General features: G+C 46.7%; 1 protein-coding gene across 1 annotated transcript; it reads left to right on the top strand.

The window, feature by feature from the left end:
- Positions 1-4,987: 4,987 nt before the first annotated feature.
- MCAT (malonyl-CoA-acyl carrier protein transacylase) lies at positions 4,988-10,332 on the top strand. Its single transcript, XM_024213707.2, has 4 exons — positions 4,988-5,546; positions 7,730-7,817; positions 8,690-8,907; positions 9,219-10,332. Exons 1-4 carry the CDS (start codon positions 5,016-5,018, stop codon positions 9,639-9,641), a joined length of 1,260 nt encoding a protein of 419 aa, XP_024069475.1. The 5' UTR covers positions 4,988-5,015; the 3' UTR covers positions 9,642-10,332.
- Positions 10,333-16,885: the final 6,553 nt, after the last annotated feature.

Below are 16,885 nucleotides of genomic sequence, written 5' to 3'. Positions count from 1 at the left end.
GGGGGGGGGGGGCATTCTGTGTGACAGTTGTTTGTCTTTCTCCCTGATGCAAAGCCACCTTTCTTGATTTTCATTCCCTGTACCTGTACGCCATGTCGTCACTCGCCCCTCCCTCCCTTCTTCCCCTGGTCCGTCAGATACTACTTTCGCGCCTTTTTTCAGACCAGACGCCATAGCCAGCACTGGGATCATGGAGCCCGCTCAGATCACCGCGGCAATTATGAGCACTATGAACACCACGCGCATTGTCCTGGAGCATATGCAGAGCCTCCTGGACATGCCAAAGCCAAACCAGGACCAGCTGAGGAGGAGGCGATTGCAGCGCGGCGACGATAGTGATGAGGAAATTGACATGGACCTCTCACAAGGCACAGGCCCCAGCAACGTGGAAATCATGGTGTTACTGGGGTAGGTTCATGCCGTGGACCGCCGATTCTGGGCCCGGGAAACAAGCACAGACTGGTGGGACCGCATCGTGTTGCAGGTCTGGGACGATGCCCAGTGGCTGCGAAACTTTCGCATGCGTAAGGGCACTTTCATGGAACTTTGTGACTTGCTTTCCCCTGCCCTGAAGCGCCAGAATACCAGGATGAGAGCAGCCCTCACAGTGGAGAAGCGAGTGGCGATAGCCCTGTGGAAGCTTGCAACGCCAGACAGCTACCGGTCAGTCGGGAATCAATTTGGAGTGGGCAAATCTACTGTGGGGGCTGCTGTGATCCAAGTTGCCAGGGCAATGAGAGACCTGGTGATATCAAGGGTAGTGACTCTGGGAAACGTGCAGACCATAGTGGATGGCTTTGCTGCAATGGGATTCCCAAACTGTGGTGGGGCGATAGACGGAACCCATATCCCTATCTTGGCACCGGCGCACCAAGCCACCGACTACATAAACCGCAAGGGGTACTTTTCAATGCTGCTGCAAGCCCTGGTGGATCACAAGGGACGTTTCACCGACATCAACGTGGGCTGGCCGGGAAGGGTACATGATGCTCGCGTCTTCAGGCAGTCTCTTCTGTTTCGAAAGCTGGAGGAAGGGACTTTCTTCCCGGACCAGAAAATAACCATTGGGGATGTTGAAATGCCTATCGTTATCCTTGGGGACCCAGCCTACCCCTTAATGCCATGGCTCATGAAGCCGTACACAGGCAGCCTGGACAGTAGTCAGGACCTGTTCAACTACAGGCTGAGCAAGTGCCGAATGGTGGTGGAATGTGCATTTGGCCGTTTAAAAGCGCGCTGGCGCAGCTTACTGACTCGCTCAGACCTTAGCGAAAAGAATATCCCCATTGTTATTGCTGCTTGCTGTGCGCTCCACAATATATGTGAAAGTAAGGGGGAGACATTTATGGCGGGGTGGGAGGTTGAGGCAAATCGCCTGGCCGCTGATTACGCGCAGCCAGACACCAGGGCGGTTAGAGGAGCACAGCAGGGCGCGGTGCGCATCAGAGAAGCGTTGAAAACCAGTTTTGTGACTGGCCAGGCTACGGAGTGAAACTTCTGTTTGTTGCTCCTTGATGAACCCTCTGCCCCTCCCCCACCACCCTGTTAACTCTACTTCCCTGCAAACCAACCACCCCACCCTCCCCTACTACCCTCCCCCCTTCGAGCACCACTTGCAGAGGCAATAAAGTCATTGTTACTTCACATTCATGCATTCTTTATTAATTCAGCACACAACTAGGGGGATAATTGGAAAGGTAGCCCGGGATGGGTGGGGGAGGAGGGAAGGAAAAGGACACACTCCAATTTAAAACTTTAAAACTTATTGCTATGGAAATCATCTAGGGTGGAGTGAGTGGGTGGCCGAAGGCCCCCCCACCGTGTTCTTGGGCGTCTGGGTGAGGAGGCAATGGGACTTGGGGAGGATGGCTGCTGGTTACAGAGGGGCTGTAGCGGCGGTCTCTGCTCCTGCTGCCTTTCCTGCAGCTCAACCATACGCAGGAGCATATCACTTTGATGCTCCAGCAGCCGGAGCATCGACTCTTGCTTTCTGATTACAAGTTGACGCCACCTCTCCTCTTCAGCCCGCGTTTCAGCACGCAACTTCTCCTCTTCAGCCCGCGATTCAGCACGCCACCTCTCCTCTCGCTCATATTGGGCTTTTTTAAAATCAGTCATTGACTGCCTCCACGCATTCAGCTGTGCTCTGTCAGCGTGGGAGGCAGTCTGAAGTTCAGTAAACATTTCGTCACGCGTCCTTCGCTTCCTTCTTCGAATATTCACTAGCCTCTGCGAAGGAGTAAGATTTGCAGCTGGTGGAGAAGGGAGAGGTTGTTAAAAAAGATACATTTTAGAGAACAATGGGTAGACTCTTTCACGTTAGATTTTGCTGTTCACAACATCACACAGCACATGTGCTTTCGTTACAAGGTCGCATTTTTCCTCTTATATTGAGAGTCTCCTGGTTTGGTGTGAGAGATCACTCACGCAGTGCCAGGACACAGATTTCAGCTTGCAGGCAGCCATGGTAAGACATATAGTCTTTGGGCTTTTTTAACCTTCTTAACATGTGGGGATGGTTTCAAACAGTTCTGCCTTCATTTCCCATACCAAGCACCCGTGCCATTTAAAATGGGTTTGCAATGTAAAAGGAGGGGCTGCGATTTCAGGTTTAACATGCAGCACAAACCCAACTAACTCCCCTCCCCCACACACCCAATTCTCTGGGATGGTCACTTCAACCCTCCCCCCCACCGCGTGGTTAACAGCGGGGAATATTTCTGTTCAGCAGAGCAGGAAGGGGCACCTCTGAATGTCCCCTTAATAAAATTGCCCCATTTTAACCAGGTGACCGTGAATGATATCACTCTCCTGAGGATAACAAAGAGAGATAAGGAATGGATGTTGTCTGCATGCCAGCAAACACCGGGACCATACGCTGCCATGCTTTGTTATGCAATGATTCCAGACTACGTGCTACTGGCCTGGCGTGGTAAAGTGTCCTACCATGGCGGACAGGATAAGGCAGCCCTCCCCAGAAACCTTTTGCAAAGGCTTTGGGAGTACATGAAGGAGAGCTTTCTGGAGATGTCCCTGGAGGATTTCCGCTCCATCCCCATACACGTTAACAGACTTTTCCAGTAGCTGTACTGGCCACGATTGCCAGGGCAAATTAATCATTAAACACGCTTGTTTTTAAACCATGTGTAATTTTTGCAAAGGTACACTCACCAGAGGTCCCCTGTGTGCCCTCAGGGTCTTGGGTGAGTTCGGGGGTTACTGGTTCCAGGTCCAGGGTGACAAACATATCCTGGCTGTTGGGGTAACTGGTTTCTCCGCTTCCTTGCTGCTGTGAGCTATCTATGTTCTCTCCATCCTCATCTTCCTCGTCCGCCGAACCCGCTTCCCCGTTTCCAGAGAGGGACTCATAGAACACGCTTGGGCTAGTGGTGGCTGCACCCCCTAGAATGGCATGCAGCTCCGCGTAGTAGCGGCATGTTTGCGGCTCTGCCCCGGACCTTCCGTTTGCGTCTCTGACTTTGTGGTAGGCTTGCCTTAGCTCCTTAATTTTCACGCGGCACTGCTGTGCGTCCCTGTTATGGCCTCTCTCCTTCATGGCCTTGGAGATCTTTTCTAATGTTTTGCCGTTTCTTTTACTGTTTCGGAGTTCGGCGAGCACTGCTTCATCTCCCCAGATGGCGATCAGATCCCGTACCTCCCGCTCGGTCCAGGCTGGAGCTCTTCTGCGATCCTGGGACTGGGACTGGGACTCCATCACGGTTACCTGTGCTGATGGGCTCTGCATGGTCACCTGTGCTCTCCACGCTGAGCAAACAGGAAATGAAATTCAAACGTTCGCGGGGCTTTTCCTGTCTACCTGGCCAGTGCATCTGAGATGAGAGTGCTGTCCAGAGCGGTCACAATGAAGCACTGTGGGATAGCTCCCGGAGGCCAGTAATGTCGAATTCCGTCCACACTAACCCAATTCCGACCCCCTAAGGCCGATTTTATCGCTAATCCCCTTGTCGAGGTGGTGTTAGGAAACCGGTTTAAAGGGCCCTTTAAGTCGACAGAAAGGGCTTCGTAGTGTAAACGTGTCCAGGCTTAAGTCGATTTAACGCGGCTAAAGTCGACCTAAACTCGTAGTGTAGACCAGGCCTTAGTAGGCCTGTTTGAATTTGTAAATGTCTTTGGTACAGAACCCACCTAAAAGATTTGCCTAAACTGTTACATTAAGCTGAGTTAAGGGTTGCAGTTACAATCCATTTTTCTGTCCATCCCAGAGGAAGGAGTGGATCCAGACAAAGTGCAGCCCCATTTACTCCTTAGACATCTTAATAGCATGCTATTGGCACTTGGTGGTCAATAGTACTGAGAGCCACTCAGTGATCGTGGTGTGGTGGTTTCTGTCCAAAACAAGACTATGCAACCCCTCCAACAGGGCTCTCTCTGTGTTGCATCTTGGCCTGAAGCCTGAGTATGAATTTTAATAAATCATGTTGTAAAGGTTCTGCAGTCATTTGGTAAACAGGCTGCTCCAATAAATAATTTACAGGAACAGTTTAAGAGCGAGGTCAGGGACGGCCCTTAGTGTAGGGTGGGTGGGGATCAATATGTGCGTGAGTAGCCTTTGGTGTGTTATAGCTAGTGCTTAAAAGTGGTCTGGAAAAAGTCAGGGGGGGCTGTCATAATTTGGGAGCACAACTTTGGTAAAGCAGTGCTCACAGTGCATCCCTCAGCTCTATTTCTATTTTATTTTATTGCCTGGTCCGGGAGTTGACTCCTGCCCACCCCGAAGCACTGTGGTAGGAGACTGAGAGTTGGGCGGGCAGACCTGATGAGCAAGTGGTGGGACTGAGCGTAAGGCAGCCCCTGTTGTGGCTATGGAGAGGTGCGGCTGGGGCGGCTCGTGACAGGGGGAGTGGACGCTCCCGGTGCTTGCGGTGCGTCTCTCCGGTGGTTACAGTGTACGTGGCGGGGGGACTTTTTAGTTGGGCGGAACCTTTCTCTCGCATCCTGTTTCCCGGCGCGGGGAAGCCTTTTCCTACCGGCCTCAGGCGCGCGCCAGGAGCTCCATGTGGGGCCGCCAAAGTCGAGCCGTGCTGAGTCCGGTTGCCGTAGCAACGCGGGCTTCGGTGTGGGCCCGACTAGGCCTCGCCTCCCTCGCGGGACCCGCTATGTGCAGCTGGGCCGCGGCGGGGCGGCGGCTGAGCGGCTGCCGAGCGCGCGTCGCGCTCCCCGGAGCCCCCGGGCGGGGGGGCAGCTCGTGGCCCGGCGGGGGCCGGGCCGTGAACCTGACCGAGCTGCTGCAGAGCTCGGTGGGGGACGAGGAGCCGGCGACGCGGCGGCGGCGGCCCCCCCAGGAGGGCACCGTGCTGCTCTTCCCCGGCCAGGGCAGCCAGTTCGTGGGGATGGGCCGGGGGCTCCTGCGCTACCCCAACGTCAGGGACATGTTCCGGGTGGCCGAGAAGGTGCTGGGCTACGACCTGCTCTCGCTCTGTCTGCGGGGGCCGCAGGCCGAGCTGGACCGCACCCTGCACTGCCAGCCTGCCATCTTCCTCGCCTCCCTGGCCGCCGTCGAGAAGCTCAACCACCAGCAGCCCAGTGTGAGTGGCTGGGGGGGTGAGGGGGGCGCCTGGCGCCCAGCCCCGGCTACCGTCCTTGACTGTAACGTGCCCAGGCCCATCGCAGGGTGCGGGGTCAGCGCGCTGGTGTCTAGCACAGCGCTGCGTTCCCTGGGCAGAGGTATCGACCGCCACGGTTTGCAGCACTGTTGGGTGGACCAGGGCCAGATTTCCAATTAGGCACATGCCATGGGGCATCGGTGCTTAGGGTTGCTTGCTGTCTCTAATCACACAAACCCAAACACCCTTGCCCCGCCCTGTGGCCCTGCCCCCCACTCACTTCATCCCCCCTCCCTCTGTCACTCGCCCTCCCCCATCCGCACTCACTTTCACCAGGCTGCAGGAATGGGTACAGGCTGCTCTGGGAGGGAGTTTGGGTGCAGGAGGGGGCTTAGGGCTGGGGCAGGGAGGTGGGGTGCAGGAGGGATGGAGGGGTTCAGGCTCCAGCCGGGCAGGGCTTACCTCAGGCAGCTCCCAGAAGCGACCAGCATGTCTGGCTCCGAGGCTCAAGGATGGTCTTACATCTCTGCACGCTTCCCCTGCAAGCAGCCAAATGGAACCACAGCCAATGGGAGCTGCAGAGTTGGCGCTCGGTACACCAACTTTCTAATCGCACAAAACCAAACATCCTAGCCCCACCCCTTCCCTGAGATCCCACCCCTTTGCCCCTTCCCCGAAGCCCCACCCCCTGCTCACTATATTCCCCCTCCCTCGGTGGCTCGCTGTCCCCCACCCTCACTCACTTTCAATGGGTTGGGGTGCGGGAGGGGGTGAGGGCTCTAACGGGAGTGCAGTCTCTGGGGTGGAGCTGGGGATGAAGGGTTTGGGGTACAGGAGGAGGCTGGGGGGGCGAGGGATGTGGGAGAGGGATGAGGGTTGAGGCAGGGGTTGGGGTGCAAGAAGAGGTACGGGCTCTGGACTGGAGGTATAGCTCTGGGCTGATGCTGGGGATAAGGGGTGTGGGGGTGGGGCTCAGGGTTGGGACGCAGGCTTACCTTGGGTGGCTCCCTGGCAGCGGCAGGCTCCCTGCCTCTCCTGGCTCCATGCTGCACCCCGCAGGCATCGCCTCCCCCAGCTCCCATTGGCCGCAGTTCCTGGCCAATGGGAGTGTGGAGCCAGTGTTCAAGGCGGGGGCAGCATGCGGAGCCTCCTGGTGCCCCCACCTAGGAGTCGGACCTGCTGGCCACTTCCGGGGCGCAGCACAGTGTCAGGACAGGTAGGGACTAGCCTGCCTTAGCCCTTTTAACGGCCTGGTCGGCGGTGCTGACAGGAGCCACCAGGGTCCCTTTTTTGAAAACCGGACACCTGGCAGCCCTAGGCAGCGCGCAGAGACCTGCTGGCTGCCCCTGCGCCAAAGAGCCACAGTGACGTGCCAGTTGCTTCCGGGAGCTGCGCAGAGCCAGGGCAGGTAGGGAGCCTGCCTTAGCCCAACTGCGCTGCTGGACTTTTAGTGGCCTATTTAAATCTCCCAGATTGGTTTCAGTAGCCTCTTGGAGATCAAGGCTGATTCTGTGAGACTCCTGGCCAATCCCGGAGGGTTGGCAACCCTGCCGGTGTTCTAGGGGCGCCCTACCTCTAAAAAACTGTGTGCAACACAAAGGTCAGCTGTAGACGGGTGGGGGAGGTGCTGAAGATGCTGTGCCTAGGGGTGCCTAAGGTGTAAATCCGGCACTGACGAGGACTGATGTGAGACATTCGTCCAAGTCCATCATGTCACCATGAGCTTGCCCTGTGTGTGTAAACCTAAATCTTCCAAAGTGACACCTCATTTTAGGTATCAGGGGGTAGCCATGTTAGTCTGTATCTACAAAAACAACAAGGAGTCTGGTGGCACCTTAAAGACTAACAGATTTATTTGGGCATAAGCTTTCGTGGGTAAAAACCTCACTTCTTCGGATGCATCCTTGACCTCATTTTAGGTGTCTCTCTTTTTGAGTGTCCAACTCAAAACATGATGTGCCTGTTAATAGTGCTGAGTGATCTCAGCTCCAGTTGAAGTCCATGGGGACTATATGTGCTTAGCACCTTGGAAAACCAGGCCCAAGGTGTTTAAAGTTGGGCACCCAAAAATGACATGGTTGCTTCTGAAATTTTGGGCTTTGGTTTTTCTCAGGATATCGTGATGTGGTCTAATTTGTTGGTTTGTATTTGTTTTATTATTTCAGGTCATTGAGAACTGTGTTGCAGCTGCTGGGTTCAGTGTTGGAGAGTTTGCAGCCCTGGTGTTCGCTGGAGCCTTAGATTATACAGAAGGTATTTAAAGGAATATTTCTAATTTCCCTCCATACACATACTACCCTTCCAAAACACCCCTCTATGACAACTTTTCCTTGCTGCTTCACCTCCTTTCCTTCTGAATATAAATTTCTAAATTCAGTTTCTGCTTAAACTACTTAATACAGTATATTACATTTAAATAGAAACCATTACATATTATATACACTGAATCATAAAAGAAACATATTTTAAGCTTGATCCTGCAGTTTGTTGCATGTGGATGAAACATTTTTCCCAGTTGGAATGCAGTTGTGAGAACAGAATCAGACCCTCCATTTAAAGCTAGCTTAAATAGTTACTTTAGATATTTGGGTTGTAGCATACAGAAATTGTTTCACCTGTGACAGACTGTTAAGACATTGACACTAAAAAAGTTTCCTAGATTTATTATTGATGAAGATTATAACTGGTTATAAATAAACTAAATTTACTATAAGCCTAGGAAATTTGTAATTTAATACATTACAAGAGGATTATATTCTTAATATTTTTAAAGAAATTAAATTGATCACTTGTGAAAATAAATTTTGTACGTACATTAAATGTTTTAGTTTTTGCCTTAAACTTGCTTTCAGCAAATTCAGAAATGCTAACCTACAGATTTTTAGAACATATGATTACTGACTCTAAACACTGTGAGAAATGTAAATTATATGTAACTATTTTGAATTAAATATTGTGAAGTATGCACTGTTGGACTTCTGTAAAGGAAAGAGATGTACACAATTTATTTTAATGTTCTTTTTTGAAAGGTTGCTAATACTTGTCTACAATATAACATATTTTAATAAACTTAACCATTTTTCTCTGAGGTTTATGTTTATTTAGAATTTTTGTTCTATCTCTAGCCTTGTATGCAGTGAAAGTGCGTGCTGAAGCTATGCAAAAGGCATCAGAAGCTGTCCCAAGTGGGATGCTATCAGTTATTGGTCAACGCGAGTCAAATTACAACTTTGCCTGCTTGGAAGCTCGTGAACACTGTAAATCATTGGGTATAGAAAATCCTGTGTGTGAAATTTCAAATTACCTGTTTCCAGATAGCAGAGTCATTGCAGGACATTTGCAGGTATTACTTCAAAATAAACATCTAAATACATTTTAATAATAGTTTACCATTCTATAGATCTGTAGGAAGGTTAACAATATTGGCACAACTTTGGCCAATGTGAACATGTCAAAACAAAGTATGTGGTTTGGGTTTCTGCAGTCCATGTCCAATCGTATGTTGTGGTCAAGTAGTACTTTTCTCTGAACTGCATGATTTAGGTCCCTGGGGGAGGATAAATTTAGTGTATGTTTTTGAAAGACAAATCAGATTATTTACTTTACACAATTCAGGACAAAGATATTCATCAGTGTTTTTTCTTTTTCTTACAGGCTTTGGAATTCTTGCAGGAGAATTCCCAAAAATATTATTTTAAGCGAACAAAAATGCTTCCAGTCAGTGGTGCTTTTCACACAAGACTCATGGAACCAGCAACAGAGCCTTTGGCTGAAGTTCTAAAATCAGTTGAGATTCAGAAACCATTCATCTGTGTCTATTCGAACGTTGATAGCAAAAAATATATGCATTCAAAACACATTCAACGTTTGTTAGTAAAGCAGCTTGTTTCACCAGTTAAGTGGGAACAGACTATGCATGCTATATATGAAAGAAAACAAGGAGTAGAGTTTCCTTATACATATGAAGTGGGGCCTGGGAAGCAGCTAGGAGCAATCCTCAGAAACTGCAATTTAAAGGCCTGGAAGCTCTATAAACATATTGATGTTTCAGAAGATGAGGAAGCAGAAGAAATGTAGTTTTGAAGAAAAATCCACATGATTTGCCCCCCCCCCCCCCCCGCTTAATTTTAAATGATTTTATTACTCCTGAAAGGCAGATACGACAACCCTGAAGACTAAAGGCCTCTCTTTATCTTATCCCCAGAGGAGCTCAGCACACGCAATTGCAATGCAAGGTTTCCTTCCCCATGTTACAGCTCCAGCATGCGTCAGACTTCCCATGGAAGGACCACTTCTAAGCTTCAGCCATTCAACCTGTCATTTCTGAGAGACAGCCAACAAAGATGCCAGTTTACTATTAGATTTGGGCCCGGTCCTGGTAGCAAATCCACACATGCAGGCCCTTTTACCCATGTGGAGTCAAGTTGAAGTCAGTAGGGTTCTGTCCATGTGCAAAGGTCTTTTTGCTTGGATCTAGTTGCAGAATCAGGCCTTTTAATAGTATTTTCTTATGTGGACTTCTGTTTATTAGGATCAAGAATTTATTTCGATAACTATTGGATAAACTATTGGATTATAACAACTTTCAGTCACTACCATGTTTTGTTTTATAAAGTATCTAATCAGTGGGACAAATAACTGAAATGCTCTTTTTTTAAATTTTGTTTCTACAGGAAAAGTTTATTTTTTCCATGAGTCAGATAAATTAGAAAATTATTATTAGAAATACAATTTTCTTAAGGTTTGTATTATTAATAAATTATTTATAAAGCTCTTCCTCCATGAATTAATGCTATCAGTGTAGTAATTACACACAGTCCATCTGTGGAAGGAAGTGTTTTCCTTCCTCTGTGCTCACTGTATTTCAAGATGGTTGTAGAGTGTTTCCTTTTCTAAGTTACCAGAAGCAGACATGACCTTTCACCTTTTAGCCACTGCCACGCCTCTCAAAAGCTTTACCAGAATTCTCTACCACCAGCTAGGTGTAAATAGTAGGCTTGAGTTCCCTGTCTGTGGCACTTTTTTAGATAATACAGCTCAGCCAGTGAGTTAGTTATTGGGCCAAGTTGATCCTTTGAACCTCTTTTAAGGAAGCAGAAAAATGGCTACTCAATCTTTGCACCGTCTCCTTGCCCCTGTGCTTAGAATAGGGGCGGTAAGGAGTGTTGGAAGGTTAGTGCTAGAAAATGCTCTGTGCTTCACCCTGCTACAGCCCTGTACAGAGGATCTTGGGTTTTTTGCCACAGCAATAGGAGAGGAATTCAGGTGCCGGAGGAGAGCTAGATCCCTCTGCAGCAACAGTAAGATGATTTTCTCATTCTACTTGTGGGTTGGAGTGTGCTAAGTAATGAGCAAATCATACTGGTCCTCTATGCCATACTAGGTGCAGCTGGAGCATAAACAACATTATCTGGCCTCTTCTGCAAGTTCCTTCACTTCAGGTTAAACAATCGAAGCAGCCCCACTGAAGCCTCTGCACCCATCAGTGCAACTACAGGCTTACATTGTATATGGGCTAGGCTTGCTCTGAACACTGGGGGTAAATAATGATGCCTTGGGCCCCCTTTCCACCTACTCAGCCAACTAGTGGAGGTGCCCATAGAGGTTATGTGGTGGCTGTTTGCCTCCAGCCTCTAGCCCTGCATGATTCCACTATATGGGATGATTGTTGTACTTAAGGCATATTGGATTATGCAGTGCCACTCACTGATCCTAGCAAGGTTCTCTGGGGAGCATTCCTAGCCAATGGTTGATGAATTAGGCCCTTAAATGAAACAGATTCTTTTCTTGTTGCTCAATGTTAATTAATGAATCTCCAGCTTCAAACAAGCATTCATTTAAAATAAAGAGTATTGTATCTAAGAATTAATCTTCCCCTGTGGAATCCAGTCCTCTCAAACAACAAATCTGTTAGCAGTTTTAAATGTAATCCAAAAACAGAAAAGATTATTATTTTGAGCTCAGATGCTGCATCTCATTCAGTCTAGCCTCATAGCCACAGGGAAATACGAATGAAGCTTATTGTTAAAGAAAAGATGTTGGTGGCTATCTTCCTCAGACTGCCCACAGAAAAAATGTAGGTTTAAAAAAAACTCAAAAGAAAGAACAAATAATTCTCCTCTGGTTAATTATCCCTGAGGCTCTTGGGACAGAGCCTTAAGTCAGAACTAGGGGGAAGAAGAGGAGGGTAAAGACAAGCTATTTCCATGGTACCTATTTGAGAATGTTGAAACAATCATCATCCTGGATATTCAGCCCAAACATCTAGAGGTGCTTTATTTAAAAAAATGCAAAGCTCCATACACGTGAGTATTTCTATCAAATTAAAAAAGCTGTGCAAGCCTTTGTAATTAAAGGCAGAATAGAAATGCTCCACTGAAGTCAAACAAATGGAGCGATTAAAAAGTTCTATTTGTTGTTGAAGGACAAAAAGACTTGTTACCAAAGGTGGCAACAGCTGCAGCAAAGGTTAAGGACATCATCTCTTCTTTTTTTGGGGTGGGGGGGTTCTGACTCCCCCCCCCCCCCATGCCTGATCTACAGGACCAGGAAACCAAATGATTCTGGGGGACAACTAATGAAACGACAGGAGTGCGGTCAAAGGGTCAAAAGAAGGGTGCCTGATGGGCTTCTCTTCTTCCAAGGCAGAACTACTAAAAGCCCCTGAACAGGAAGATTTGAATCAGTACTGAGGTCTGAGTGCAAGGTGGTGGTATCAGCCTTTTGACTTTCTCTAGCTACATCTTGCTTTTCAAGGGCCATTCTGGCATGGGCAGATGAAGTGACTAATCTGAGTCCATCAAAATGCAAGAGTTTAAAAGCAGTTTTTCAGAAGTTCTCGTCACAACCTAGCTGAGTCCCTGTAGTAGAGGGTTACCAGGCTGTGTTAATTGGATCCAAACTTTGGGTACCACATGCATCTAAGCTGGCTGGGTCTGAGTAACATCCAGTCACCATTTCTGGCTCTGGGATTCTGAGGCCCACTTGGTGCAGGCTTCCCGTCTGAAACCCATTCTTTGGATGGGAGACTCCACTGTGCAACTGTGCTGAAACCCAAGTCCATTGCTGAGGCTTCCCAAATCACTTATGGATCCTTCCCCAGAGTCTTGACCCCCAAAGCCTCTGGTTTATAGTTTAATTCTTCAAGCCATCTGTCAACTAAGGAACACAGAGTTTGCACAGAAATTCCTTCAACACATGCATAGTTATTCATAGATACCACAGGAGAGTTACAGAGCTATGCAAAGCAATGAATGCCTGAACACACAATTCCCACCCTCACCACTTTTGAGAGGCCTTGGAGTTTTGTCAGCATTGGGGAAAGGCAGTGCTCCTCCACAATACCTTGTATTTCTTGTGATGGACTGGCTCACTTGCTTAGAGAACTTGTTCCTCTTAAAAACTGTCTGAGATTTTTTTCTCTTCTTCCATGAGGGATGTTCCAACTCTCTATTAGCTGTTAGGCATAGGGTAATGAAAAGTCAATTGCACTTCTGATAGAAACCCCATTGCCTCCCATGGTAAAATTACTCAATTGTTGAAGGCTGTAAAAGGGTAGGTGGCCCCTTAAATGAAACTGGGCTCAGTGCTCTTGTTACAGTCCAGGTGCTCATAGTGGAGCCAATTAAGAGGGTAGTGCAGCAACCCAGGGGCTATAAAAGGTCAGTTGGGCATCAGCGCAGACTGACTGAGTCAGTTAGGAGAAGACAGCTGTTAGAAACAGAAGTGGGTCCTGGGAGAAGCTGAAGGTAAAGAGAATGGCTAAGGCGTTTGTTGGCTGGTGTTATCCAGGCTAGGGCTGGAGGTGGAAGCAGCAGCAGTGGGAGTTGCCTCCTGGCCCTAAGACAGATCAAAGAGCTTGAGAGGGCTGAGGGCAGGGAAGCAGCAGGGAAACTTACTGCTGCTATGTCTAGCACTGGAGAGCTGGATGCATGGGAATAGCGAAAGGGCCAACGGGAATAAGGAATGCTTCCCTGGTAAAGATCCTCTCCCAGCAAAGAAGTTTTGGGAGGTTCCCCCTAGGAAGAGCAGGGTTGTACTCTAGCTGGAAGGATTGGGGTGGCTTGCAGAGGGATAGAAGAGGATGGATAAGGAGCCTGCATATGATGGAAGACACTGAAGTATGGTGAGGATGATCTCCTGGTAGACAGACTGTGCGGGTTCCTGCTGGAAAGAGCAGGGGTTTAAGGACTGTGCACTGGGGGTTATATGGACTATGTTTTAAGAAGGTTGTTATGGACTACTTGCACTATGTGTTGTTAACAAGCTTAACTGACTAGAGGATAAGCTTGTGTGGTGTTACTGGGGCCTCACAAGGGAAACAGGTTGGGGGAGGGGACTGCCCTGTGGTTTATAATGGCCCAGTTTCAGCTCCCCAGACACAATCTCTTCCTGCTACAAAATGAAAATTCTAATCCACACTGAAGACTACAAGCATAAATGCTATTCATAAAACAAAAAGGAATTACTGTAATACATGGACATAGCCATGTCTTCTAATCTTGTTATATGCACTGGGGGAACTGTTCACTGTTGCCCTATCTCCAAACTCTGAGATTTCCAGGTTTATCAGTGGCTTTGAACATTGGTAGACAAACCTTTTGCTTTGTTGCTGGAAACTGATACATGGGCACAATGGCTCATTGATAACCTCAAATAATGATTGTAAAATCATAGGAAAACCTATACAGCAGAAGTGGCAGATAAGGTTCCTCTCTTTTACCAAGCAACAGAAAACGAGCTACTCTTCAGAACTACTAGTCTAGATTTGTGAGATAAGACGATGTAGGGAGAGATTTAGAAGGGGAGAAAAGTAAAGAGCGGACAGTACCACCAGATGTTCTGCAATTAAAATAATTTAACCTGAGATATCTGGGGAAGTAGTGCCTCTAGGAGACAAGACAAAGGTTTGCACAAATATAGGAGATGGTCAGTGTTTGCTACAGTTGAAACTTTACTAACAAATGCAGCATTTAAACATGCTTTTTGCTAGCACGACTTCTCTGATTGGAGGGCCAGATTGGGGTTTTACCCCTCCCTCAAAAAATTGATATGGATGAAATTTAAAAAAAAAACTAGAAAAATGCAGGAAAATAAATGCCATTACTTATTTTCTTCTCAGTGGTTGCACAGAAACCAATACAGTCAAATAAAGAATCCTCTACAATGTACTTGATATTCTTTGTGGTCCTGAAACAGAATGGGGTTTCAAGGCACTCAGTAGATTTAGTCAGAAATCAAGACAGAGGTCTTAAATAACATTTTGTAGCAGCTCTCTCCCTTCAGATACTTTACTCTTTAGGAGACCGAAAAGCAGCGATCGAGCAGATAACTATTCAGGAATGTAATTTCAAGTCCTGACCTTTCTCTTGTCACAGGAAGTGCTTCTAGTATAGGGCCCTCCCCTTTTGCAAACTGAAGTTTCTGAAAGTTTAAAAAAAATTCAAACAACTTTGATTCCTGGAGGGCTGCTGTGTCTACCTGTTCCTGAATAACCTTCAACTTTACTCTGCCCACTATATATATTTGTATATAGTAGGGCTATCAAGCGATGAAGTGTGTGGTTTTTTTTTTTATTGTGATGTTAATAGTATACTATATAAATATTTTGGATGTTTTCCACATTTTCAGATATATTGATTTCAATTACAACACAGTACAAAGTGTACAATGCTCACTTTATATTTATTATAAATATCTGCACTGTAAAAAACAATAGTATTTTTCAGTTCACCTAATACAAGTACTGTAATGCAAACTCTTTATCACGAACGTTGTAAATTCTACATTTGTAAATTCAAATGTAGAATATTGTACAAAAAATAACTGCATTCAAAAATAAAACAATGTAAAACTTTAGAGCCTACAAGTCCACTCAGTCCTACTTCAGACAACAAGTTTGGTTACAATTTACAGGAGATAATGCTGCCCACTTCTTGTTTACAATGTCACCTGAAAGTGAGAACAGCATTCTCATAGCACTGTTGTAGCTCGCGTTGCAAGATATTTACATGCCAGATGCGCTAAAGATTCATACGTCCCTTCATGCTTCAACCACCATTCCAGAGGATGAGTCCATGCTGATGATGGGTTCTGCTCTATAACAATCCAAAGCTGTGTGGACTGACATGTTCATTTTCATCATCTGAGTCGGATGCTACCACCAGAAGGTTGATTTTTCTTTTTTTGGTGGTTCAGCATCGGAGTGTTGCTTTTTTAAGACTTCAGAGAGCATGCTCCACACCCCGTCCCGATCAGATTTTGGAAGGCATTTCAGATTCCTAAACCTTGTAGATATGTTTAGAAATCTCACATTGGTACCTTCTTTGTGTTTTGTCAAATGTGCAGTTAAAGTGTTCTTAAAACGAACAACATGCTGGGTCATCATCTGAGACTGCTATAACATGAAATATACGGCAGACTGTGGGTAAAACACAGTGCAGGAGTCATACAATTCTCCCCCAAGCAGTTCAGTCACAAATTTAATTAACACTTTTTTTTTTTAAACAAGTGTCATCAGCATGGAAGCATGTCCTCTGGAATGGTGGCCAAAGCATGAAGGGGCATACAAATGTTTAGCATATCTGGCACGTAAATACCTTGAAATGCCAGCTACAAAAGTGCCATGTGAATGTCTGTTCTCACTTTCAGGTGACACACTCAATAAGAAGTGGGCAGCATTATCTCCCGTAAATGTAAACAAACTTGTTTCTCTTAGCGATTGGCTGAACAAGAAGTAGGACTGAGTGGACTTGTGGGCTCTAAAGTTTAAAAAAAAATTTTCAGTGCAGTTATGTAACAAAAAGTCTACATTTGTAAGTTGCGTTTTCATGATAGAGATTACACTACAGGACTTGTATGAGGTGAATTGAAAAATACCGTTTCTTTTGTTCATTTTTACAGTGCAAATATTTGTAATAAAAATATAAAGTAAGCACTGTACACTTTGTATTCTGTGTTGTAACTGAAATCAATATATTTGAAAATGTGGAAAACATCCAAATTATTTAATGAATTTCAATTGGTATTCTATCGTTTAACAGTGTGATTAAAACTGCGATTAATTTTTTAATCGCAATTTTTTTTAATCACGTGAGTTAACTGCAACTAATCGACAGTCCTAGTATATAGTAATGTTTAGAGATCCCAGTCAAAAGTGCAAACCCATTGTTTCAAGCTCTGGGCAAATGCAGAGGAAAAGACAGTCTCCGCTCCAAAGAGCTTTCAATCTATGAAGAGAGACCAAGAAAATAAGCAGACAAAATGTAATAAAGTAATATAGGAAAAGCTTCAGTATGTAAGAGTACAATATGCAAGACTTC

Source organism: Terrapene carolina, unplaced genomic scaffold (assembly GCF_002925995.2).
Source record: "Terrapene carolina triunguis isolate 2854851 unplaced genomic scaffold, T_m_triunguis-2.0 Scaffold112, whole genome shotgun sequence".
Classification (NCBI taxonomy): domain Eukaryota; kingdom Metazoa; phylum Chordata; order Testudines; family Emydidae; genus Terrapene; species Terrapene triunguis.
Note: the sequence above shows the minus strand (reverse complement) of the source record. Positions and strands in the feature narration are given on the sequence as shown.

Bases quoted from the DNA above. Each gene is read 5' to 3' on its own strand.
- MCAT (XM_024213707.2), top strand. From the start codon at position 5,016: ATGTGGGGCCGCCAAAGTCGAGCCGTGCTGAGTCCGGTTGCCGTAGCA. The intron at 5,547-7,729 runs GTGAGTGGCTGG...TTATTATTTCAG, and splicing joins TCAACCACCAGCAGCCCAGT to GTCATTGAGAACTGTGTTGC. The intron at 8,908-9,218 runs GTATTACTTCAA...TTTTTCTTACAG, and splicing joins TCATTGCAGGACATTTGCAG to GCTTTGGAATTCTTGCAGGA.